At 43.9% G+C, this 27,245-nt stretch overlaps 1 protein-coding gene across 2 annotated transcripts; it reads left to right on the plus strand.

The window, feature by feature from the left end:
* Positions 1 to 288: 288 nt before the first annotated feature.
* TCTN2 (tectonic family member 2) lies at positions 289 to 27,245 on the plus strand. Of its 2 annotated transcripts, none has more exons than XM_081802388.1 (18): positions 289 to 346; positions 3,688 to 3,795; positions 4,277 to 4,365; positions 5,178 to 5,373; positions 9,084 to 9,184; positions 11,777 to 11,973; positions 12,438 to 12,564; positions 13,348 to 13,489; positions 14,720 to 14,785; positions 15,543 to 15,677; positions 15,932 to 16,009; positions 18,731 to 18,811; positions 19,628 to 19,739; positions 22,490 to 22,596; positions 25,218 to 25,371; positions 26,119 to 26,244; positions 26,395 to 26,483; positions 26,715 to 27,245. In XM_081802388.1, the coding sequence occupies exons 2-18, from the start codon at positions 3,711 to 3,713 to the stop codon at positions 26,816 to 26,818; spliced, it is 1,989 nt and encodes a 662-aa protein (XP_081658514.1). In that variant the 5' UTR covers positions 289 to 346; positions 3,688 to 3,710; the 3' UTR covers positions 26,819 to 27,245. The 2 variants fall into 2 exon arrangements, with proteins under 2 accessions (XP_081658514.1, XP_030891559.1); XM_031035699.2 differs by lacking the exon at positions 289 to 346 and adding an exon at positions 3,354 to 3,543.

The raw sequence follows: 27,245 nt of genomic DNA on the forward strand, positions 1-27,245 counted from the left end.
AAAATCTTGCTAAAACTATATATGAAAATATTATTACAAATACTGCATAATAATAGATTGGTATGAAGTATTTAATACAAAGTTTCTAAGTATGAGACTATTAGAAGAAAGATTTGATGTTTGCTTGTAATTTTATACTGGAGCAAGGTTAGCCAAATTTTAAATATTTGGTATTTTCATTGGATAAAGCAAGCTAGTATAATGTATGTTTTGATGTCATAAAAGTAGGACATTTATTATCTCATAAGAGTTAATTTTAAAACCATGAAATTATTCTCTTATAAATAGATAGCTGTGACTATCCAGTCTGCTTTCTAAAGGTGGTCCCTTGGGCTACCTTCTGTAGGTAAGTCCACAAAAAGATTCCTGCTCCCTTGCTTTTTTAAAAAAAATTATTTTGGGGGCACCTGGGTGGCTCAGTCGTTAGGTGTCTGCCTTCGGCTCAGGTCATGATCCCAGGGTCCTGGGATCGAGCCCTGCATTGGGCTCCCTGCTCAGCGGGAAGCCTGCTTCTCCCTCTCCCGCTCCCCCTGCTTGTGTTCCCTCTCTCGCTGTCTCTCGGTCAAGTGAATGGATAAAATCTTAAAAAAAAAAAAAAAAGTTATTTTGTTTTTCAAGTAATCCAAACATGATTTGTAAGGCTGTTAGTAATTCCTGGAAGAGTGCATGGAATGCTTCCAACAGTAATGGAGAAGAGAGTAAATATACCAATGACATTTTTATATGAGAAGTACAGTATTTAAAAATCAGGGCTTTTCATTAATAGTTGAATTACATTTTATGCCTACGTTTTATATTAATAGAATTGATTACAGATCATTTTAAGAACAGTTTTCTAATTAATAATGTCATTGTACCTCACAAATGACATTTTTTTTACTTTGAAGCCCCCCCCCCCTTTTTTAACTGTAATGCCCTAGAATTCCGCAGTTCATTCCACTACTGGCTAAGTAGCTTAATGCAACCAAAAGCAGAAAATAAAAACATACTTTTAATCAGTACTATTTTTTCTGATTAGCACAGAAAACGATTGCATGCTTTTTAAAGAAAAGAAAGTACATAAAACTGGGGGGGAAAAAAGAGAAAACCTGCTTTAATCATTCCTCCACCACCCACCCAGAATTGGGAGGGTTAGAGAATCCCTGTAAATTACTATCTGGTGCATTTCTTCCTTTCTCTTTCTTTCTTTTTTTAGATTTATTTATTTATTTTAGAGAGAGCAGGGGGAGGGGCAGAGGGAGAGAGAATCTCAAGCAGACTCCCTGCTGAGGGAGGAGACTGGCGCAGGGCTTCATCCCATGCATGACCCCAAGATCATGACCTGAGCGGAAAACAAGAGTTGGACTCAACTGACTGAGCCACCCAGGTGCCCCCGGTGCATTTCTTTACCGTAGCAGGATGTCGCAGCTGGAAGAATTGACAGGTTTATCTGTTGTTTGGTAAGGAAAGGACTTTTCAACTGACCTAAAACAAAAATGTTCTTATTTTGAGTGTCTGATGAGTGATATTTGCCAATACAGGTAACTGTGGTACTAACGATGCCTACCTACAGTATGTGACAACATGGCAATAATGTTAAGGTCTAGGAAAATAGAACTCAGTGAGGATAAAGATCTGTAGTTTATTTATTTATTTAAAGATTTTATTTATTTATTTGACAGAGAGAGCGAGAGAGGCAACACAAGCAGGGGGAGTGGGAGAGGGAGAAGCAGGCTTCCCGCTGAGCAGGGAGCCTGATGCAGGGCTCGATTCCAGGACCCCGGGATCATGACTTGAGCCACCCAGGCACCCCAAGATCTGTAGTATATTTAAAACACCCCCACGAACATTTGTGTTTGCCTAAGTTACTTTCTCATGTTTCCCCTAGATGTAAAAGCATTTTGACCCAGGGATTACAAGTAATTCAAGACAACGATTTTGACCCAGGGATTACAAGTAATTCAAGACAATGATTTTCCTCAATGAAAATGCTTCTTACTCTCTTGTTAAGGAATAGTAAATAACAGCAATGTGTCTGACAACCCTCCTGCTAGTAACGTTCTCCTAGGCTTTAGTCCCAGATAGCAAGAGATATAAACACTCTGCAGTTCTCCTAGAGCTGATGTGCGGGGTGGTGGCCGGGATTTCCTGCCAGTCTTTTTTTTTTTTTTTTTTAAAGATTTTATTTATTTATTTGAGAGAGAGAGAATGAGAGACAGAGAGCACGAGAGGGAAGAGGGCAGAGGGAGAAGCAGACCCCCTGCTGAGCAGGGAGCCTGATGTGGGACTCGATCCCGGGACCCCAGGATCATGGCCTGAGCCGAACGCAGTCGCTTAACCAACTGAGCCACCCAGGCGCCCCTCCTGCCAGTCTTACACTGCACAAATACCACGATTTTGCAAGAGTGTAAGAACAGAGCAAAGCTCGGTGCAAGGCATTTGTAGAACCTCAGCTTTCATATTGCTTTCAGAATGTTAGGTTTGCTGATCAACTAATACGGCAAACATTTATTTGGCATTTGCTGTTGGCAGGTATCATGCAGACGTGGATCCTCTCAGCTAACCGGCATACCATCCCTCTGAGAGCTAACAATGAGTGAACATTTATTGAGTGCCTACTGTATGCCAGGCGTTGGTCTAGACTCATTAGTATGTTAGTTCGTTTAATCCTCACACAATCCTATCAGGGAGGGACTAATCTCTCCCTTCTTTGGATGAGGAAACTCAAGTTTGGAGAGGCTAGATGAGCTGCCCCAGGTCACTTAACCGCGGAAGGAGGGAGAAATCCCACAGCGACCTCAGAGCCTGCACGCCTCGACATGGAACTGTAATAAGGCGTGGAATGCTTTGAAGCTATTGACGTAAGAATTCAGATACTTTGGCATCTGTCCTAACGCTGGGCAAAACGTTTTGTATTCTTTGATAAGATCTGCTTTCGGAGTGCTGACAGCTCTGTGCAGCTCTGTGCGGTAAAAACAACACAAACTCTTAAAAAAACACTGGGAGAAGGATAACAGTTCAGCAGCGCTACACAATTACAGCACTGCAGCCTCACCCCCTTTTTGTCTTTCTCCCAAAGTCCCCATAAAAATCAAGTTTATTAAGGAGCGTGTTTAAGAAGCCAGTTCCCCTGGGCTCGCTCATGCTGTGTGACTGAATTAACTCTAGGCTGGGGGAGCTCTTTAAACTGGACACAGACTCTCACTTTTTCCTGATCCCTTGGGTTGAGATTGAGGGCCCAGGGCCTGTGGGCGGGGCTGGGTTGCTGGGGCCCGGGCCGGGGGCGGGCTCTCTCCTGTTGTCCGCCCAATCACCGCCCCCGCCGCTCTTCAGACCCGCGGCCGATTGGCGGTTGCCATAGCTCCGGTTGGCTTGACAAGATGGCGGCGGCGGGGCGGCGCGGCCCGGGTCTTCGGGTCCCGTGCTTCCCGGCTTCTAAGGCGGGCGGGATTCTGTGAAGCGAGCCCCGCCAGGCCTCAGGCATGGGCTTGCCGCCGCCCTCCCCTCTGCTCTTGGGGCTCTTCCTTCTGCAGGGCGTCCTGAGGCCGCTGGGGGGGGACCTGGGTGTGTACCGCAGGACAGGGGCCTGCAGGCCGGGGGTGGGGGTGAGTGGGGGCTGGGGACGAGGCGTTTAAGGGGCCAGACTTGGGACTCCTCCCGGAGTCCTTGCAACTACTAAGTCCGCCCTTCCCCTTCCTTCCCGCCTAGTTTTCATTCCTGCTTTCATCCACATGACCGGCCCCGCGGTCAGTGCGTCCCTGGTCGGAGGCACCGAGGATGTGACCGTGTCCCTGGCCCTGCTGCAGGACAAGGAAGGTAAGACGTCGGGCCCTTCCTTTGGGGTGGTGTTTTGGGGGGCGCAGGGCCAGGCCGCCCAAGGAGCCGGCGAGGTGGCATCGCAGGAGGTGGCGTCCCCGGGGTGCCCGGCCGCCGTCCCCTGCAAAGTCGCCATGGGAGCAGGGGTAGGGGGCTGCTGTGGACCAAAGAGGACCAACGGACAGGCTCAGGGATAGAAAGCTTGGGACAATAATGGCTAGCATTCACTGAGCTATCTGTCCCCTGTGCTTTATATGCATCCCCACATTTTCCTAGTAAGAACACTAATATCCTTTCATGCCATTTAACAAATGCAGACACTACAGTTCAGAGAGGTTGTCACTTGTCCGAAGTTGCACAGCTTGTGGTGGGCCCAGTCCTCGGCTTGGAAAAGGATTCCCTCCTAGGGAGCCTGATTCCAGCGTGCACACCCTTAGCTGCTGAGCAATACTGCCTTGCATCCTAATCTTCTCTCCTAAAGGATTATTGCCGGTTCCAGCTTGTGGAGTGCTGACCAATGAGACAGAAGACTGGAGCTTGACTGTGACCCCCACTGTGATAAGGCCAGAGGTAAAAATGTTCTTGGTAGCACCTGCGGAGACCCACAGTTAGTGTTTCTGCAGTGCTCTCGTGGTTGGACATGATACAGTTTTCTCTGGGCTTGGAACTACCATGAAACTGGGGGTTATCAGATCTATAGGCACCTGCCCAGCCCAGAGGTGCTAACGCTAGGGTCAGGGGTCCTTGGACGAGTTTCAAGAAGTTTGTGAACCTTCTGAAATGATCTGTAACATTATATGTGCATTTTGATGAGAGGGTTGGCAGCTTCCATCAGATTATCAGATGGACCTGTGACTCAAAAATCTTCATGAACGACTGACCTCACCCAGCTCTCAGCTTACGTGTAAGGATACTCAAGCCGGAAGAGATGAAATATCTTCCATTTAATAAATGTTTTATTGAGTGCCTAGTATGTGCAAGACACCAACTGTGGAGATAAAGGCTGAGAAAGGCAGACTTTACTTGCATCCCAGGAACTGGGGATTGTTTTCATTGACTTTTTGTGTGTGTATTTAATTTCTGCTGATATGCTGGCAGGAGATAAAGAAAGTAAAAAGACGTGGACACACTGAGTTAATTTACCAGACAGACCTGTGTTTAGTCTTCTCTATCCAAAAGTGGCTTGCTTTTCTGTTAAACTGAAGATAAGGCTTGCAACAGGGTGGGATTGAACAGAACGATGTCATCTTTGTGTACAGTTCTCCTTTTGTAAAGTGAACTGAGGCTGATGTGTGATTTTATTGTGTTTTCCATTATGTGTTCTTAAAATGATTCACGCTGTGTTGAGTCACTTTAAAAGAGACAGCGTATTTTCCTTTCAGAATGCATTGGATGTGACAGTGAGGTTGAAGAGGGGATGGCAAAGGTGTTCCTCTAATGAGATGGATTCCTTCTCAGAGTCCCCGTGTATGGTCCAGACTCTTCTGGTTTCAGCATCTCGCAATTCATCCTGTTTAGCCCATCTACTCATTCGAGCGGAAATTTATGCCAACTCTTCTTTGGCCCATAATGCATCAGGCAAGTAAAGTCTTTGATGGTAAAAACATTCATGCCAAACATTATCTGTTGGACTCAAAGCATGTGCCACGTGATCTGTGCGCTCTGCTCTTGAGTCAGTCTTGCCTTTCTAAACATACTTCCCTTTTGTTTAATTTTCTTATTTTAGAAATTTTCACTTTGTCCTATTTTACTTAATTAGGATCTATTTTATTTTACTCTAGTGTTTGTGTCCTTGTAGACTGCCTTCAAGGGAGAAAGTGAAGTTTGTTTCTGTGTATTGATTTTTGTGACCCCATCTTGAAACAAAACCAAAAACAAAAAAGCAAGGGAAAGATTAATGAAGGAATTTACAAAACAAACAAGCAAAAAAACCCACAATAGATTTTCAGTGAAAGCTTTTGCCACCAGCTGCCTTTCCAGAGGCGGCTTTTTAATTTATGGAAGTGTGTGGCGTTCTCTTGTTTAAAAACAACACACACACACGCAAAACACACTGTTTACTATTCTATACCTTTTTTTTTTTTTTAAATTTTATTTATTTATTTGACAGAGAGAGACACAGCGAGCGAGGGAACACAAGCAGGGGGAGTGGGAGAGGGAGAAGCAGGCTTCCCACGGAGCGGGGAGCCCGATGTGGGGCTCGATCCCAGGACCCTGGGATCATGACCTGAGCCGAAGGCAGACGCTTAACGACTGAGCCACCCAGGTGCCCCTATTCTATACCTTTTAAAATAAATTCCATATAAATGTAGGTTCGCCTCGTTCTTTTTAATAGCTGCATGGTATTCCATTGTGTGGAGAACCCTTGTTTACTTGACTGGCCTCTTCCTGCTGGAATTGAAGGCACTTCCAGCTCGTGATGTGTAACCAGCACTGTAGAAGACGTTACCGCGCACATGTGTGTTGAGACTTGAAAGTGGTATCGTGTCATTCTCCCTTTCCCGTGGCAGTGTTCTCAGAACAAGAGAATGCAGGGCGCCTGGGTGGCTCAGTTGGTTAAGCGACTGCTTTCGGCTCAGGTCATGATCCTGGAGTCCCTGGATCAAGTCCCGCATCAGGCTCCCTGCTCGGCAGGGAGCCTGCTTCTCCCTCTGACCCTCCCCCTCTCATGTGCTCGCTCTCTCTCATTCTCTCTGTCTCAAAATAAATAAATAAAATCTTAAAAAAAAAAAAAAAGAACAAGAGAATGTAGGTGTGCCGGTGGGTGGTGAGGGGTCTGCTCTGATAGGTGCCACCGCCATGCCCCCCGTCTCCTGCAACCAACTCCAGCATCTCTTGCCTTTCTGGTCATCTGGGATGAAGGGAGATGCGTTCCTCCTTAGTAGCAAAGGTCTGTCACTTTGAGACTCCCACACCGTCAGTTCCCTCATCACATGCCCTCCCTGTTGTCTTCCGTGTGATTTTGGAAGTGGAGGAGGATAGGGTGAGTTAAGATGGCGCCATTCAGCGGGCCACTCTGCCCTCAGCGTGCTGGCATGGAAGGGTCTCCAAGATAAATTGCCAGCTGTGGAAAGCAGATGCAGATGGGTGCCTACAGCCTGGAATGAGAATATATATTTATATGTGCATAAAGAAGTTCTGGAAGGCTATCGAGACGCTAACCATGTGAGACCATTTGGGAGAGTGATGTGGGAACAGGAAGGGGCTGGCTGTGAGGACTTCACCGTGTACCTTTTTTTAGATCCTCTTGAATTCTTTGAACATGTGAATCTGTGACCTATTTAAAGGTTTAAAGTTTTGTTTTTAGAAGAAAAAACAATCTCTAATGTTTAAAATTCAAAACAAACCAACAAAATAATATCCAGTGGGGGCTTAAAAAAAAGTATGGGAGGGATTAATGGTAGCTCTACCATTCAAAGTGGTGGCTTTTTTTCTTTTAAAAAATGTTGTTTTGGGCGCCTGGGTGGCTCAGTTGGTTAAGCGACTGCCTTCGGCTCAGGTCATGATCCTGGAGTCCCGGGATCGAGTCCCGCGTCGGGCTCCCTGCTCGGCAGGGAGTCTGCTTCTCCCGCTGACCCTCCCCCCCTCATGCTCTCTCTATCTCATTCTCTCTCAAATAAATGAATAAAATCTTAAAAAAAAAAAAAAGAAAAATGTTGTTTTGACTACATTTAGGTAATAAATAAAATTTCTTTTAAAAAATATTCACTACATTTAGGTAATATTTCAAAACGTCTTTGTACAAATAGCCAAACTTAGGAAAATTAGAGTATTTGTATACTGGTAATTATGAGATGTCTGCTCTGATCCCATGAAGGTATGAAATGTTTTGCACCCAGTCAGACAGAGCTCAGAACAAGAAAAAGGATAGAAGGACAGACAGGAGGCACGTGGTATGCCTCGTAACAATGAAGCTAGCAAATGGCTGAGGAGACATAGATAGATACACAAACATCTATCTATATATCATATAGTAAAACCCTATTCTAAAATGCCTTGCTTCCATCCCATGGGTTTGATTGTGCTGATGGTCAGAGCCTTGCCTGGTAACATAGTCTGTTATTCAGACCTTCTCCTCATTTCTGATGCCATTGACATACTGGGGTTCTACTATACTATAGCATAGACTATGTAGTTAGAGGTTCTTTAGAGAACTTCAACTGTCATGTCATTGAAGTTAACTGTTACATAGAGTTTAAAGAAATAATCGCTGCAGGGGCTCCTGGGTGGCTCAGTCGTTAAGCGTCTGCCTTTGGCTCAGGTCATGATCCCAGGGTTCTGGGATCGAGCCCCGCATTGGGCTCCCTGCTCAGTGGGAAGCCTGCTTCTCCCTCTCCCACTCCCCCTGCTTGTGTTCCCTCTCTGGCTGTCTCTCTCTCTGTCAAATAAATAAAATCTTAAAAAAAAAAAAAAAAAAGAATCGCTACATAGTTTTTCAACATGTACCAAATCCTAGGGCAAAAATAAAATTCAGGGGGCGCTTGGGTGGCTCAGTTGGCTAAGCGTCTGACTCTTGATCTTGGCTCAGGTCTTGATCTCACAGTCGTGAGTTTGAGCCCTGCATTGGGCTCCACGCTGGGTGTGAAGCCTACTTAAAAAAAAAAAAAAAAGTAACATTCAGCAGACTGAAATTTTACCCAATAAATTATTGCAGAGAAACTGGAAACATTACTCTCTGGATTCTGAGTTAGGTTGAAATGGAATATAACATATTCCTTTTCCAATCCATGTAAAAATTAATTTCCTCCACACTTTCACACTTGAACCAGAATCAGGATGTGAAGAGTCGGGTCGGCAGTACGGTAGGATATGAGGTTGAGCAGGTAGCGTGATTAGATATAATCTTGTGGCCATATAGGCCCCAGATAAGCTGTCTGAAATGTCACCATAGTTTCGGTTTTATCTGCTGGAGGAGGTAATGAATTTGAAGGAGTCAATGCTTAATGTCAGCCGTGTTATGAAAGGGATTGTTCAGCATATTGAAAAATAAAATCAGTGCATTACATTTATCCCAACTTGTCAGTTTTAGTCACTTGATTATCTTTAAGATCAACCGTGACTTTCAGTTTATTATAACTGGCGTATTTTCCTATATTTGGGTTTTTGTGGGCGTAGTAGATAACAGGCCTCAGATAGGGTTTACGCATAGCTCAGGGATTCCTTAATGTGTCATATTTGGTCCTGGTGATTTGTAAAACAATGATTCAGCTTTCTTTTGTGTGTCCAAAACGTGGCAGTGCTTTGTCAGTGTTTCATAGCTGGACTTCTCTGTTGTTTGTACTTTTCAGAGAATGTGACTGTAATTCCCAACCAGGTGTATCAGCCCCTTGGTCCTTGTCCTTGTAATCTGACAGCCGGGGCCTGTGACGTTCGCTGCTGCTGTGACCAGGTGGGTATGTCTTTTCTGATCATGGCACAAAAGTTCTGATACCCGAGAGCATGTGAAGAATACCAGCAGTTCTCCATCCACAGCTTTTTGAGGGACGGGCTTTGAAAACTGAGATTGTGTTTTGTGTTGCAGGTTGTTTTCAAATTGAGTATTTTCTTGTCTCGTCCCATCGGTCTAGTTTAGGGAAGGAAAAAATGGATCCCTTCCGATAAAATCAGGATTGAGATGATTATACTGAGAGGGTGGTGTTACTGTCTTATTGAGAAGCCTCCATGGAAAGGTAAAAAGGAAGGAAAAGACACTGTTTCAGTGATTTTTTTGGGAAATCTGTAGAGGTGCACAACCCTCATGACAACCCCATTTGAGAACGTTTCCATCACCTCAAAAAGAACCCTTTGTGCCCCTCTGCAGTCTCTCCCGTGCCCGCTGCTCATCCCAGGCCTCTCTTCATCTGCACTCTGGCTCTATGGATTGGACTGTTCCGGACACTGGATTCCGACAGCCTGTGGCCTTCTGTGTCTGGCTTCTTTCAGGCGGCATCTTGTTTTTAAGGGTTCCACGTTGTGGCAGGTTTCAGTGCTCTGTTCCTTTTTATGGCTGAGTCACATTCCATTGCAGGGATAGACCACAGATTGCCAATCCGTTTAGCAGATGATAGACATTTGGATTGCTTTCGCTTTTTGGCTGTGATGAATAAAGCTTCTGTGAACATTTGTGTGCAAGGGTTTGTTTGGACATGGGCTTCCGTTTCTCTTGGGTGTAGTACCTAGGAGTGGAACTGCTCTGGTCTATGGCAACTGTATGTTTAACCTTTTGAGGAACTGTTTTCCAAAGTGGCTGCACCGTTTTACATTCCCATCGGCAGTGTGGAAGGGTTGTGATTTTTCCCATGTCCTCACCTACATTTGTTACAATAATATTTTTGATTTTAGGCATCCTCCTGGGTATGAAGTGGTATTTCACTGTGATTTTGATTTGCATTTCTGTAGTGGCAAATGATGTTGAACATCTTTTAATGTGCTTACTGGCCATTTGTATATCTTTGAAGAAATGTCTATTTAGTTTTTATTTTTTAAAAGATTTTATTTATTCATTTGGGAGAGAGAGACAGAGAGAGCACAAGCAGGGGAGAGGCAGAGGGAGAGGCAGAAGCACACTCCCTGCTGAGCAGCAGGCCTGACGCGGGGCTCGATCCCAGGACCCTGGGATTATGACCTGAGCCGAAGGCAGACGCTTAACCATCTGAGCCACCCAGGCACCCCAAGAAATATCTATTTACACCCTTTGCCCATTTTTTAATTGGGTTCTCTTTTTGTTGTTAAATTATAAGAGTTCATTGTACCTTCTGGATACTAGTCCCAAATCAGGTATGGGATTTGCAACAAACATCCCCCACTGTGTAGGTCGTCCACTTTCTTGTAGGTGTCATTTGAAGCCCAGAGGTTTTGTAATTTGATGAAGTCCGATTCGTCAATTTTTTCTTTTGTTGCCTGTGCTTTTGGTGTCTTATCTAGGAAACCGTTGCCTGATCCAGGTCAGATACGTATTTCTAATCCTTTGCGATTTAAGAGCAATGAGAGATGCGAAAGAGGCACATTTACTGGGACCCCAGTCACTCCCATTTGCGGTTGAGCGCAATTATATCGTGGTTGGTTTTATAAAACAGAAAAGGGAAAAGTAGAAAGGAAAGCTTAGGGCCTTCATTTGTATTGTAATTCTCATACTAACAATTGTACTTATAATAACAATTATATTTAATTTAAAAATACAGCACATGATAAATCAGTATCAGTAGAAATGTCAAGATGGTATTCTCTTCCTCTGTCTTCCAGACTGCAGTGCTGCACCCGGTTTCTAACTTCTTTTGTGTTTGTCGTATTTGGTATCGATGTACACAGCACCAAGCACTGGCCTTGCTTAGTCTTCTGGATCAGTGATGTCATCTCATAACTGCTACTTACCACGTTAGACACGATCAGTTGTTTAATTTGAATTGTTCTTGTTTAAAATTTATTTTTCTACTGTCAGTAAACAAGGGATTCAGGGCATACTTTTAGCTCTCAGTGCTATGTGAAACAGGGAAGAATATGGATGAATAACCAAGTACAGGAACCAAGTCACTTCTTGATGACATTAATTGGGTCGTGTTCTCATACGGACCTTAAGGATTCTTACAGAGTTCGTACTGTTTGCCCTGACTCGAAATGTCTTTAGGTTTCTCTGGGCTAGGGATTTGGATGGTGATGGCAATTAAAAAGAGAGGAGTTTACTCTGTTTTATTCCCCAGTTGGAGTCTATTCCATATTTTCTTCTCTTCATATTGTTTTCTTTCTTTCTTTTTTTTTTTGTGGGCACATCTTACGTCTCGAGTAAGGATGTGGTTCCCTGGAAGGTTTGAAATTCCTGACCTGGAGGCTCATTATGGAATTGAGAGAAATTCTAGCAGGATTTTACTTCCTGTGAGCACAAAGCGCTAGTAGCCTGGACAGAGACTACGTTCCACGCCTCTTCAGCGGCGTCCTGCTCGCCTGAGAGCTGAGGGGCCCACAGAAGCTTCTGTCTGCTCACTGCTCCTCTGCGTTTCCTTTCAAGGAATGCTCGTCCGATCTAACAGAGCTGTTCAGAGAGGCCTGTTTCACCGGCGTTTTTGGAGGCGACGTCAATCCGGAGTTTGACCACCTGTGCTCCGTGCAGGAGACCCCCGGGGCCCCTGGCTGGTTCCCGTTCCTGTGTGTGCAGTCCTCGCCGGCCAACTCGCCCTTCCTGGGCTACTTCTACCACGGCTCCGTGTGTGTGTCCGGGCGCGGCCCACGGGTGCCCACGGCCTCTCGCGGGCCCAGGCCTGACCACCTCCGTTTGAGATTCGGTCCTAGATTTCTGTTAGCAAGTTTATTTTGCTTTAAGTATTTGAAAGAATTGGGCTTCACTGAAGAGAAATTGTTGATACCACAAACAGTTAATAGTGATCATCTGGGTTTGGGGAAGGAGTGCTGGGCTCCCGGGGTCTTGATTTTCTTTCTTGTACCTTCCCCTGATGTTGAAATTTTACACCTGTCTTCTTCTTCTTCTTATTGAAGTAGAATTCATGTAACATAAAATTAACCTCTAACTACTTTCAAGTGTATACCTCTGTGGCTTTTAGTCCACGTATTATTTTTGTAATTAAAAAAGTAAAACAAAAATTAAAAGAAGAATTGTTTTTAGCAGATAATGGCTGCGAGTATTAGTGGTAATCCTTCTCATTGATTTACAGTTCCCCTCGGCAGCACGCTTCCTTTGAAGTGCATCTGCATACTGATCTAAGAGACTTTTCAGACTTTGGTTACAAGCAAGGAGATCCGATCATGACTGTAGACAAGGCATATTTTACCATTCCGCAGGTAAGAATTTCAATTTTAATGTGCTAGGGGCCTTTGATATTTTTTCCCATCCTGTTGTTAATTGAATTTCTGCACTCAAAAAGTCTCATCCTAAGTTCCTTATTTTTCTCCTGTGGAATTTCCAGGCACTCAACTCTTTATGGTCTGTGGATTTTATTTTTAACAGCCTCTCTTAAATTAGCCACTGATTTTGCTAAATCTCAGAGTGAACTTAACAACCAAAGACATTCTATCAATTTCCATGGAACTACAATTATGCACTTCTGTTAGTTTAACAGCCGATTTCCAGTAAGCTATAAGTATATAGTTTAATATAATATTCCAGAACTTTGAAAATTATCTCAAGGCTGTGGAGTTTTATGTGATCTTTGTTTTTTTTTTTTTAAGTCCAAAATCATATATCTGTGGGAAGAAAACATGGGAGTCTAAACCATCTCTCTTCGCTGTTCAAGGACTCCATTTTTATGGTTTTAACAAAAATCTGGTTGTCCCGAGGGAGAGAAAATGAAGTTGAATATAATCCTGTTTCTGCAAAGTAAATGGAGCAGGGAGTTTTCTTTGTTTTTGTTAAATACTTCTACTCCTCAACCAGTGGCTTCCAGACTTTGATTAGCAAATGATCTACATAGTCTATTTATGGGTCATCTAGTCAGTGAACTCGTTATTGAAACTAACCCAGCAGGAGGAGCAGGCTGCGGAAAGCAAGTCTGTATGGGACGCTGACCTGTATGTTCTGACTTGAAGAGAGGTCATAGCCCTGCTGGGATTTCCCCTTGCCCTCAGGTGTCCCTGGCTGGGCAGTGCATGCAGAACGCGCCGGTGGCATTCCTTCAGAATTTTGATGTTCGCTGCACCACTAGTTTGGAAGCGTACCGAGAGCAAGATGGTATTATCAATGCGAAGATCAAGAATGGTGTGGTAGGAGGTATGGTACATTGGTTTGAGAAGAGAACGTGGGGCTCCTGGGTGGCTCATTCGGTGAAGCAACTGACTCTTGATTTCGGCTCAGGTCATGATCTAGGGTCGTGGGATCGAGCCTTGCGTCGTTGTCGGGCTCTGCGCTCAGCGGGGAATCTGCTTCTCAGCCTCTCTCTCTTCCTTTGCCCCTCCCCACACGTGCTCTCTCTCTCTCCCTCAAATGAATAAATAAATCTTAAAAAAAAAGGAATACAGACGTGAATGTCTACATAAACTGTGATCTCATGAGGATATAAATCACTTCTACTGGATCAACTTAAAATATCTGAACTGCCAATTGAGGAAAATGTTTTCTTCAGAAGAAGTCCAGTTCCATAGGGCAGCATGTTGATGTTAGTTCTTCTTTACAACTGGAGGTAAAACTCACATAACATAAAATTATGTTAAAGTGGACAGTTCAGTGACATTTAGGACCTTCACAGTGCTGTGTAACCACCCCCTCTGTTCAGTTCCAGAACATTTTCCTTCCCCTAAAGGAGACCCTATACCCTGGCCCCTAGCTGTCTCTATGGATTTGCTTGTTCTGGGCTTTCCATATAAGAGGAATCCTATAATAGGTGGTCTTTGTGTCTGGCTTCCTTCACTTAGCATCACGTTTGCAAAGTTCACCCACGCCGTGGCACGGACCAGAACTCCGCTCCTTTCCGTGGCTCGGTCCTAGTCCATCCTGTGAATAATTGTGCCACATATGTCAGCCGTTCATCCTTTGATGGGCATTTGGGTTGTTCCCCACGTTTGGCAGCTGTGACCGTGCTGCTGTGAACGCTGGTGTGCACATGTCTGTTGGGCTCACGTTTGCATCTCTCTCGGCTGTCCACCCAGCAGTGGGGTTGCCAAGTCGCGTGGTGATTGGACTTTCTGAGGAAGCACCAAACCGCTTCTAGAGCGAGCGCACCATCTTCCGTTCCCACTGGCAGTGTCCCGCATGTTTGTTCCTACAGGAGAGTAGCTCTCTGCATCTCTGTCACTGACTGGAATCTCCTCCTCAGCCATTACCAGATGCCAAGGACAGTGGGGTTCCCACGGCTGGCGTTTGGGGAGTGGGAGAGAGGTTGGTAGCTTGCACACAGGCTGGGCGCAGTTACCATAGTTGCCTGATAAGCTTTCCCTTGAATAAGTAAACACGATAGTGTTGGGCCGTGTCGTCCTCAGGAGGCTAACTTCTGTATCTTTTCAGGCATCGTTACACCAAAAGTGATCTATGAGGAAGCAGCCGACCCAGACAGATTCATCACCGGGACAGGTATTTGAATTAACGCTTTCATATGACCTCTACAGAAATATGTAGGTCATTTCTTATAAATAATACGCAGTCCTAGAGGAAAATAGATTTTTATGAAGAATTTAAGGCGGTTCACAACACTTAGAGTTTTGTCTGCTCCACATTTGGTTTGTTCCTTATTCCGTCTTGCCTTGCTTCTGAGAGTGGTATCTGCCAATCCTCACAGCCCTGAGTTCTGTGGGCTCCAGGGTCCCTGCTAGTTTTCAGGGCCTGTGGACCTTTTCTGAAATGTTGTTCAGGGAGCCAGCATGTAGGCTTCTTGCTCTCTTTTCTTCTCCTTTTTTTTTTTAATAACTACACTTTGCAGTTTTGATGCAGCCAAACAAATTATTCAGAGTTTGGCAAATAGTACCAGGACTTTTGTTGTGCATGAAGGATATTTGTGTTTCCTTACAATGTGTTGAAATTCTCAAATGTATTCATTCATCAAATCTTAGCAAAGTACCTACAATATAGTAGTGAGCTAGACATCAGGCATCTGCTCCTATGGGGCTGACACTCTGTAGTCCTTCATCTTTGACAAATATTTGACCGAGCGTGTGCTGTGTATCGAGCTATGAGCCGCATTCTGGGGGTATGGAAATGGAAGGAAAGGGCAGACTTCACCCAGGACACTGTGATGCTCTAGAGGAGGGGGCCAGTGCTGACTTGGTGGGGCCAATAATAGACTTGAACCCAAGGAGGGTGGTTAATTTATGAAAGTATTTTTTATTTGCAGAAACACTTTTAAGCAATGAATCAGCCTCCAGAAACGTGAATGTGGAAGAACATTATATTTTCAGATGGAATAATAATACAATCAGCGAAATAAATGTCAAAATTATTAGAGCAGAAATTAATGCCTACCAGAAAGGTAACTTTGTTGAGGGCAGTGAGAATGTTTTCAGCTTAAAACATTTTTTTTTCTTTCTTTACGATTCTCATAATTATTACACATAAAACTAAGTCAGACTTGTTTCTTATTTGTATTTGTGATTTAATAGAAAACATTTTTTTCTTTTGCATGTCAAGATGTAATTATAAGGTAAAGAAAATAACACTATGAGGGATAATTTCTTTTCCTAGTGAAATGGTGCACATTATATTTTTATTTTGTTTTATTTCTAGGGAGCATGACACAGAGATTTACAGTAAAATTTTTAAGCTATAATAGTGGTGATGAAAAGGAATTTTCTGGGAATCCAGGTAAGACTGTATGTCAATTGCTGATCCTACAAACATATTTTAATTCAATTCTCTTGTGCTACAGTAATTATAACTCACCTCTCCAATTTTAGTTTGTGACTCTAACCTTTCTCTTTCTCTTTTGTGACACTGTATTCTTTTTCTGATAACAACTTTTTTTTTTTTTTTTACCAGACGTGTTGTAAGTGTAGTTGTAAATGCAAAACATTCTTTCTCTTTAGCTACTAGTCTTTTGAAAAAAAGATAATGCCGAATAATGTTGGTAAAATTAGCTTTTATAGAACTAAGAAGCTATAGATGATGGGTTCCTAACCTGGGGTTCTGTGGTGAGACTTCACAGGGACTGTGAACTTCTGGTCATGTTGTGCATTTTGTGATTATGTACAAATATAGCATCACCTGATTTGTTGTGTATTTGTTTGCTTCTTTAATTCACCGTTGCCTCCTCAGCACCTGGAACAGTAGGGAGGACTGCACGTCCAACATGCCAGCCGCTAGCCGCACAATGTGGCCAAGGGCATATGTGGAAATGGTAATATTTGGATATATTGAGTTGAATAAAATATATTATTCAAATTAACTTCATCTACTTTTTCTCTCTTTTTTTAATGGGGCTACCAGAAAAACATTTTTAAATGTCTAAAAAATTCTAAAAATGTGTCATATTTTAAAATCACATATGTGGTTTGCATTATATTTCTGTTTGGCAACACTGACTTGGACCATAGTAGGTGTCCAGTAAATATATGTTGGATAAACTGTCATTGTTTTTTGTTTTTTTTTCTTTTTTTTTAAAGATTTTATTTATTTACTTGAGAGAGAGAATGAGACAGAGAGAGAGAGCACGAGATGGGGGAGGGTCAGAGGGAGAAGCAGGCTCCCCGCCAAGCAGGGAGCCCGATGTGGGACTCGATCCTGGGACTCCAGGATCATGACCTGAGCCGAAGGCAGTCGCTTAACCAACTGAGCCACCCAGGCGCCCTATCATTGTTTTTTTAAAAACTTGTTTCTTCCTTTTACTACTCTTCATTAGGCAGTAAGTAACCATGAAGGAACAACTTTTTAAAGTTAAAGTAACTTTTTAGTTTGCGTGATTTTCAATATTTGTATATGTTGATTTAATAATGCATGTTCCATTTTACTTATATATATATTTTTCTTTTAAATGAGATTTTAGTGTACTTGTTAATGTGGAATTTTGGATTTTATGGTTGGATTTCAAAGCAGCCTCCTGGAATTTAAGGGTTTTCATGTCATTATTTAATTTCACAGGATTTCTGAGAAACACCATCAGAATATGTGAAAAATGTTGACGCTCTTGTCAAAAAAGAATGAATTGATTACGAGCCAGAACCAGTCAGTCCGTGAGATAGTTCGTGTCTACGCAGCCATTCATTCTCTAGCACTTTCCAAGGCAGGAAGGGTTTTAGGAGGAGTACACTACATGGGCCCGATTCTCAAGGAATTAATTCTCTTACTTGGAAAGACGGCACCAGGTCATAGAGACAACAGAGAACAATACAAGATAATTAATAAATGTGTGCTGGACTCACGGACAGGCATTCTAGAACTTCAGAGAAGTGGAATGTTGACCGTTCACCTACACTTCCCATCCTTAAGGACCTGTGTGAAGTCTCTAGTTTGTGCAGGTTCTGATCTCAGTGCTGCAAGAAAAGCAGAGTCACAGTTCTGCCCTCGGCAAGTTTCTATTCTGGGCTGTGTGGAGGAGATTGTACCTTGGAAAGCAGATAGTGCGGGCTGGGAACAGGAATAACCTGGGGGCGGCCAGGGAGGCAGCAAGGAACGGGAGGTGTGGGTGGGCAGCGATGAACCCTGGTTCAGTTCCGGCTGGTTCAGGAATGCTGAGCAGTTATGTGGGAAACACAAGCACTAGGCGTGAACCCTGATTGCATCTCGGTTTGTAAAAATGGCTCTAAAACATGTTTTTTTGGGGACACGTGGAAATAGAGGTATGAACTGGATATACTTTGATTATTGGGAATTATTCATTTTCTCAGGAGAAATATTGGTATCATGGTTATGTAGAAGGATATCCTTCATTTCAGGAGATGTATGTTAGAGCTTTTAGAGGTGAAGTGTCAAGTCTACAACTTATTTTCAAAAGGTCTCGCCCAAAATAAATATGTATGTATATGCTTATGTAATACAGAGAAGACCAATCTGGCTGGAAATTCACGGTTGTTGATTTTGGGTGGTATTCCTTTCAACTCTTGTGTACATGTGAACATTTTCATAGTAAAAAAGTGGAAGCAGTAAGGCAGGCTAATAGGAGAGAACGGGAATAGGACCTAAATCGTCCCGGGGTGGGACTGATTTACCAGAGTGTAAATCACTTACACTTTGGTGTAAGTCTCCTTTCAAAGCGCCTGGGACCGACCAGCAGTAGTGATCATTCAGCAGTACTTAGTAACTGGCCTGCTTGGCGTTTGATTCCCTGGTGTGAGGGCCCTGGACTGACTCTTGCCTGCTCGTGTCTTTTCAGATTTTAATTTCAAAATTTATTTTAAAAAGTCGCACAAAAAGCTTTGTTAAAAAAAAAACAAAACAAAAGGAAAGAAGATGGTTTCTCTCAAGTGTATTCTGACAAAGCTTTGCCTGTATGTTTCCTTTCGTTGCATATTCCTCTTTTATACTATTTGATGAGGAGGGGTTGCTATGTTAGGTTAACTTTAGCTACCTCTCATTATTGTGTTTGTCTAGGTTACCAACTTGGCAAGCCTGTTCGAGCTCTAAATACCAACAGGATGAATAACGAGACGACTTTATACCTTTGGCAATCGGGTAATCTGGTTTGGTAATATGATTCGCTCTTTGATAAACTAGAATTGGAAATACTGCCTTATTTTGATTCTAATCAAGTAGTTAATCACTTTAAATTCTGGTTGGTTTATTTAGCTGGGGGTGAGGGTGGGGAGGGTGGAGGAGATCATGCTTCTACAGCTTTCTTTAGCTTGGTTTTAAATTGAACATTGTTTGCTCCTGAAGTGCTGGTTATTTATAAGAGAGATTTAAACATGGGGTTGGCTGGGGTGCCTGGGTGGCTTGGTCGAGCGTCTGACTCTCGATTTCAGCTATGATCTCAAGGTCATATCTCAGGGTCATGGGTTGGAGCCCTGAGTCCAGCTCCGTGATCAGTGGGGAGTCTGCTGGAGATTCTCTCTCCCTCTGCCCCTCCTCCTGCTCACACTGGCGGCTCTCTCTCTCTCCAATAAACAAACAAAATCTTTAAATACGGGGCTGGCTGGAGAGTCTCTTGTCATTGTTGCCTGTAGCCCAGGATGGTGCTAATTGGAGATTCGACCATAACTTTGTTCCAAACAATGGAAAATCTTTGCCTTGGTGGTGAGTGCCCGCATCTGCCAGAAGGCATTAACTTTCATGTTCAGAATAAACCATTGATCCTGGGCCAGGTATTCTGATATAGAAAGGCGCCTTTGTTCAGCTTTGAAAGGATTAGAGTAACAATGACCTCAGTTCTTGAGAAAATTGGAAACTTTATTTCTACTGATTGTTTTCTGTTTTCCAAGAGAAACTTTGAAGTAAATCTTTACTTTCATTTAGCAAAAATGGTAAGAGGATAATCTTTTTATTTTCTAGCTGGAAGGGGTTTGTGTGCATCAGCAACTTTCAAACCCATTTTATTTGGAGAAAATGCACTATCTGGATGTCTTTTAGAAGTTGGGATCCATGAAAACTGTACTCAGCTCAGGTGAGTGTATCATTGGCGAATCTGCCTGTGTTTTGAGTGGTTTGCTTAAAATGAATTCACCCCATGAAAACTAAAGACAACATGAATGTGAAAAATTGCAGTCTGCATAACACACTTGTGTAAAGTGGTAGTGGACAAAAATTACAGTTTCTTTAGAACTGTTTCAGGGGCGCCTGGCTGGCTCCATCGGTTAAGCGTCCGACTAATGGTCTCAGCTCAGGTCTTGATCTCAGGGTTGTGAGTTTGAGCCCAGTGTTGGGCTCTATATTGGGTATGGAGCCTACTTAAAAAAAAAAAAAAAAGAATTGAATCAGACATTGATAGAAGGGAAAATAGAGTTCTTTCTTGGGACTAGAGCCCTTTCATCCATGTTTATGCAGTTACTCTGCTAAAGTCTGTTCATCGTTAGAACCCAATACTCCTAGAAGCATAAAAAGGACAGGGGGCAGGGCGCCTGGGTGGCTCAGTTGGTTAGGCGACTGCCTTCGGCTCAGGTCATGATCCTGGAGTCCCAGGATGGAATCCCACATCGGGCTCCCTGCTCAGCAGGGAGTCTGCTTCTCCCCCTGACCCTCCCCCCTCTCATGTGCTCTCTCTCTCTCTCTCTCTCTCTCTCATTCTCTCTCTCAAATAAATAAATAAAATCTTAAAAAAAAAAAAAAAGGACAGGAGGCAGATATAACTGGTGTGAATAACAACACTGAAAGAATACATAAGCCTTGGGGCGCCTGGGTGGCTCAGTCGGTTAAGCATCTGCTTTGGCTCAGGTCATGATCTCAGGGTCCTGGGATCGAGTCCTGTGTTGGGCTCCCTGCTCAGCGGGGAGTCTGCTTCTCCCTCTGCTGCTCCCCCTGCTTGTTCTTTTGCTCTCTCTCTCTCAAATAAATAAATATAATCTTAAAAAAAAAAGAATACATAAGCCTTGTTACATGGTGTATAAGGAACTTTGCACTTAATTGTCTGGGTGGCATTTGGAAGGTGTGTTTATGGATATGCATATGCATTCTTTTTTTTTTTTTTAAATTGAGGTGAAATTCATGTAAGATAATTAACCATTTTAAAGTAAATAGTTCGGTGACATTTAGTGCATTCATGATGTTATACAACCACTACCCCTATTTAGTTCCAAAACATTTTCATCTCTGCAGAAGAAAACCTCTGCCCATTAACTATCCCTCCCCGTTCCCCCCTCCCCCAGCCCCTGGCAATCACCCATCTGTGTTCTGTCTCTAGGGATTGACCTATTCTGGACATTTCATATAAATGGAATCCTACAATAGGTGGCTTTTTGTGTCTGGCTTCTTCCACTCAGCTTAATGTTTTCGAGGTTTATGCACGCTCTAGTAGGTGTCAGTGCTTTGTTCCCTTTCGTGGCTGAATCCTGTTCCACTGTACGGCTCTACCACATCTTGTTGATCTGTTCATCCATTAAGGGACATCTGAGTTGTTTCCAGCTTTGGCTGTTGAACAGTGCTGCCATGAACGTTCATGTGCCAGTTTTGGTTTGAGTCCCTGCTTTCAGTGATGTTGGGCGTAACCCAGGGTTATATAGTAACTAGATGTTTAATTTTTTGAGGAACGACCACATCGTTTTCAGTGGCTGCACCATTTTATATTCCTGGTAGGAATATGAGACGGTTCCAATTTGTCCACATCCTCCCAACACTGGTTAGTTTCTGTTGTTTTGATAGTTGCCGTCCCAGTAGGTGTGAAGTGGTATCTCGTTGTGGTTTTTAATTGCATCCATTCTTACACCCATTTCATCTATAACACATCCTGAGTAGCGTGGTTCTTTTGGGAGCTGAGAAAAGATGGGGAGGCACTAAGAAGGGAAGTAGATTGCAGGTGTAAGTTACCCGCAAAGCTCTTGGTCGTGGGGAATAAGGCTGGAGTCTGCAGTCTCTCCCCTGAAGTTTATAAGATTTGTACCTGCCGGGCGCCTGGGTGGCTCAGTTGGTTAAGCGACTGCCTTTGGCTCAGGTCATGATCCTGGAGTCCCTGGATCGAGTCCCGCATCGGGCTCCCTGCTCGGCGGGGAGTCTGCTTCTCCCTCTGACCCTCCCCCCTCTAATGTGCTCTCTCTCTCTCATTCTCTCTGTCTCAAATAAATAAGTAAAATCTTTAAAAAAAAAAAAAAAGATTTGTACCCGCCAAAGGCATCACCAGAAAGGAGGGATGCTAAGTTTCAGTTTTTTTTTTTTTTTTCTAAGAGAGGGAGAAGGAGAGAGAGAAGCCCACGCAGGCTGCAGTGTGGGACACAGCGCAGAGCTTGATCTCACAATGCTGAGATCACGACCTGAGCCAAAATCAGGAGTCAGATGCTCAACAACTGAGTCACCCAGAAGCCCGCTAAGTTCCAATTTTTAATCTTCACTTAATCTTCTAGCGCAAAATTCTAGCTAAAATATTTAGGTTCCTTTTGCTCTCGGATCCTTCTGGCCTATAAATTTATCCTGGTAACTTGGTATGTGATCTACGCACCTCCCAAGTTTTATGACACTCAGTGGAGCCTGTAAACTACATGATACCAACATTTAAAATCCAAAGTAAACGACTGCTTCTGTATGTCTTCCCCTGGCGGCTCAGGTCCATCCTGGACGGGCCATGGAAGAGAACGCAGACGCCCAGCCAGCTTTTAATGCCACTCCCTCTGGCAGATTTTAGTTAGGCCCCCTGCAAGCACAACCTGGAAAGGACTTCAGGATGAGAGCCACTGGCCATGTGCTGAGAAATGTCTTACTCTCTTGCAGGGAGAATGCTGTCGAGCTGCTTGACTCATTAATACAAGCAACTCATGTTGCGACGAGAGGCAACTCTGATTACAACCATCCTAGTGACGACTGGCTCGAAATAATCCGTAAGTCACAGCTGCGAATGTGTGCTGCGTGTAACTTGCTGCTAGGAGTGCACGGCGCTGGCCATGCGTGGGAGCCCACGGGATGGGTCTTCCTCCTTCGCTGAGGCTCAACTGACGTTTGTTTAGAGGTTAGCTCTCCGGGCAGCAGGCTCTTCACATCCTTTACCTCTTCTTCATGATGCCTTTTGTGGTTTTTTTGTGCTTTTTTTTTTTTTTAAGAGGAAATCCACATGAAGTTCAGATTGCCCAGTTGTTTTATGAGCTAACAGCCTTTGTAAAAGGAGATCTAAATGAAGATTGAAGATTTTCAGTGCATTTCAATTTGCTTTGCTGTTTTCGTTTGCAAGGAATATAGGCAATCGAGACCGGACTTTGTAATTTATAAAAGCAATGTTGTTAATTTAAAATAAGGTGATTGAAAAGATGATGCTGAGTGAAAGAAGCCAGACAGACATGACCCCAAACTGCACGGTGCCATGTGTATGAAAGGCCCAGATCAGGCGGATCTGTCGCCACAGAGAGCAGATGGGTGGTTGCCAGGGGCTGGCGCAGGTGGGAGCAAGTGAGGAGTGACCGCTGATGGATACAGGGTTTCTTTCTGGGGCAGTAAAAATGGAATTTGGTGATGGCTGCATAGCTCTGAATATACTGAAAACTACTGAATTGTACACTTTAACTGGGTGAATTGTATGGTGTGTGAATTGTCTCTCAGGACAGCGGTTATAGCAGAAAGAAGTGCAGGGGTAGCAGATAAGGGTAGCAGGCCCCACCCAGGCCGGGTAGAAAGGCTGGAGTCCTGGGCCTTTGGGCGGAGGCATTTGCAGCGTCGCGCTGGCCGGGGATCGAGCGCGAGGAGGTGGGGTGCGCGAGGCCCAGGCAGTGGCCGTGAGCCACACTTCCTTGCCACAGCAGGCCTGGGGTCACCTTCAGATCTAAAACGTCCGTCTGGCTGCCACTGAGCTGCCGCTCACTCAGCTCGTCAGGGCAGAAGCTCGAGGGTTCAGTTGGTCGTGGCGGAGCTGGACCCCAGACCCAGGCTTCCAGCCTCTTTGCTGGCTCCCTGGCTGGCAAGTCAGGGGAGTCTTGAATGTGGAAATGTGCCAACAGGACAGCTTCTGCTAGTGCTCTGATTAATGGCATTGTCTTTTGGGGCCAGAAAGAATTGGCTCTGCAGCATCTGCTGTCCTAAGTCCCCTCCTATCACTGAGGATCCTGCTGTGCCCCTCCCCTCTGCCTGGCTGGTGGTAAGCAGCTTTTTGGATCCTGCTTTCCATACCACCTCCGGTCACTTACGCTCAGCAGCCTGGAATTCACACAGAGGACCACCCAGACACGTGCCTGTGCTCTCCTCACCCCTTGTGACTTGGTTTGGATCATTACGACACCCGGGTCCCCAGCCCTCTTTGGGCGGTGAGGGATCATGTAATATGTCTGTGGGCCGGAAGCGCCCCATATCACTCTCTGACTTTGGGAGGGGTCCTGGGGGCCATGGGGCTCTCAGGCTGTGATTCACTGATCCTCTTGTGCCCCGCGCTTAAGTCACTAGGCCCAGAGTTAGATCCTCATTTGGAGACAGAATCCAGAGGTTGGGGCTTATCAACCCCTGGGCTTTGCCACGAGGCCAGCTGGATGGGCTGTGGCATGCCCGACGGATGGAGGGAAGGAGTCAGTAAAGCACCTGAGAAGTAGAAAGAATGGGAGGTTTCAAGACAGAGAACCCAAGGTGGTTACATAAGTCTGAGGTGATGACATTTTGCGACCTTCATGGTGAAGGCACTTGGCTTCTATGTTGTCTCTAAGCCAAAATCAACCCTGATCCTGGTTGATAAACAGAAGAGATGTCGAACGTGTGCACTGAGGAGGAGGAAGTTGGAAGTCATAAACTGTCACCAACTTTCAAGTCCCTCCAGTGTCCCCTCACAACTTGCCACCCACCTCCTGTAGTTATTCATTTCTTATTCAGTTGTATTCTCTTCCATTGTGTTACTCTATTGCTTCTTCACTGTTTAATCCATCCTAACTACAGTTGTTCGCATGGATTGTGAATGTCTTAGACGGCTTGTACTAGAGCAGCAAGAGCATGGACTCAGTCTCATGGTATTTTACTGCAGTTGGTTGGTATTTCTGCTAAAACTCTGGGGGAGCTTGGAGCTTGGGAACTGAATCAGGATGTCTGGTTTTATTATATGGGTCTGGGATTTTAAAGTTCCGGTGACTGAACAGACCAGGAGACGTTTTGAACACAAGGGCTAGCACAGGCACGGAGTGACGATACCGAGAGCCTGTTAGAGACGAGAGATGCCTTCATGTGATTCCTATCTCAAAACATTTCCCATTTCTTTCCCGTATCATGGCACTGTAGGAAAACTGCTATTATTCTTTCCAAAACGCACAACTTGATATTTCTTTTTTTTTTTTTTAAAGATTTTATTTATTTGTCAGAGAGAAAGAGACAGCACAAGCAGGGAGAGCGACAGAGGCAGAGGGAGAAGCAGGCTTCCCGCTGAGCGGGGAGCCCAATGCGGGACTCGATCCCAGGACCTTGGGATCATGACCTGAGCTGAAGGCAGACGCTTAGCCGACTGAGCCACCCAGGCGTCCCTAACTTGATATTTCTATAGGTGCAGATGCCCCTGATACAGGTGCAGACCCTCCCGTCAGTGTGAACGGCATCTGCGTGGATATTCCTGCCCGACTGCATATCCGCATCCTCATCTCAGATGCTGGTGCAGTGGAAGGGATTACTCAGCAGGAGATACTTGGCATAGAGACAAGGTATGATTGCATCTTGGGTAAGTGTAATTTAGAGAGAGTCAGTAAAGTTGCTGGTGCTCCAAAGAATAGGGAAATGCTAATGTGCAATCTGATTATTTATGAATTGTAGTTATTAGCAACATGATTATGTGTATAAATGAAATATGTTATCAACTATGTGTATAATGGTAACTTGTTCTCACAAGTATTTATAAAGCTGTGTGTAAGGGATTCTGCATGGTCTCTCGGGGTACAAAGATGAAATCTGGGGGGGGAATATAATAATCCATGCATACTGAGTAGGGAATACTGTGAGGAGGGGTTTCCCCAAGGGGAGGCTGGGGTGCAGTTGCCAGAAAAAGGGGACGGGGTGCTGGATAGGCAGAAACAACAGACGTTAACCACCAAACGGCTGGTAGCCCTCTTCTGAGAGTGATGTGGTGTGTGCGTACATGATGTGTATAGAGCACCTTCGTACTCTGCCCGGCACCTGGAAAACCCTCCAAGATGGCTAGTTGTTGCTGTTCTTCTTATTATATTGTTTGTTTTTGTAGCAGGGTGATCGGCCTGTGAGGTTCGCCATGCTACTCTCTCTCCCTGTGCATATGTTGGAAAGTTTACATCGTTCAAAGGGGGAAAAAGCACTAGTAGAATTTGAAGCTTCTTTAAGAGAATCCCAGTTTATATTGTTGCTGTTGGTTCCCTCATGCTCTTAACAGACTAGAAATGAATGGTGGATGTGTTACCTGCATAATCTTTTCCTCCCAGGTTCTCTACGGTGAACTGGCAATTCCAGTGTGGGCTTACTTGTGAGGATAAGGCCAATCTTTTCCCTGTCAGTGCATCTGTCCAGTTTATTAAGATACCTGCACGGTTACCCCGTCCACTGACAAGGTAATCCAGTTGATAACCTAGTTACCATTATTAGGAGGCAGAAAAACAGATACTTGAAAAGAAGAAGTTTATTTCTTTAATCAAGTTTGACACATTTCATCAAAAGCGTGCTTTGTTGTGCCTATTGTAATCTTCTAAAATGTTTCCTAGATTCCAGATCAATTTTACGGAGTATGACTGTAACAGAAATGAGGTGTGTTGGCCGCAACTTCTGTATCCATTGACCCGGTATTATCAAGGTAGGGTAAAGCAGATTTCTGGAAGGGTTATCATTATGTTTTGCCAATTAAAATATTTTTAAAAAATATGTGTCACAGAAAACTTAAAACACATAGAAAGAGTTTTAAATGATTTACTAATAAGGTTGCCACTTAGGAGTGATCACTATTACTGTTTTGGTTTATTTCTACCTAATTACCAAAATAGTTAAGAAATAAGAATTGTGCTTCATTTGGTTCATTTTCTTGCAGGGGAGCCTTATTCTCAGTGCGTGGCCAAGGGCTTACTGTTGGTATCCTTCTTGATATTAGCTGCATTCCTCAGTAACCCCTGGACCAGAACATGCAAAGCTTGAAATTCATCTACCACCTGACTTCTCACAGACCACAGACTTTTGCTTCAGGGACTTGTCGTACTCCTGTGTGCCTCTCTGTAAAATTGTAATAAATGCAGTGCTTTATTTTTGTAAAATTTTTTTTAATTAAGTACACTGTGAATTTAATTCACATATGTAACTATCTGGATGTGCAGAGCAATTCAGAATAGACATTCTCATCGTTGGATGAGACTGAGCAAAATGCACAAGAGGGTCAACTGTGTAAATAAATGTAATTAGAAGCTTTTGTGTACCACAAGTTACTAAAGTCACAGGAGTTTCGGGGTACGTATGTTATTCTTAGAAAGTTAGTATTTTCTCCAAATTTGTATATATTTCTGATGAATTGTTTGGTTAATTTCCTCTATTCCAAAGAAAGAATTAAAAATTCTTAAAGCCTTAAAAA

Source organism: Leptonychotes weddellii, chromosome 13, assembly GCF_054177405.1.
Source record: "Leptonychotes weddellii isolate Sample4059 chromosome 13, ASM5417740v2, whole genome shotgun sequence".
In the NCBI taxonomy this organism is placed as follows: Eukaryota; Metazoa; Chordata; class Mammalia; order Carnivora; family Phocidae; genus Leptonychotes; species Leptonychotes weddellii.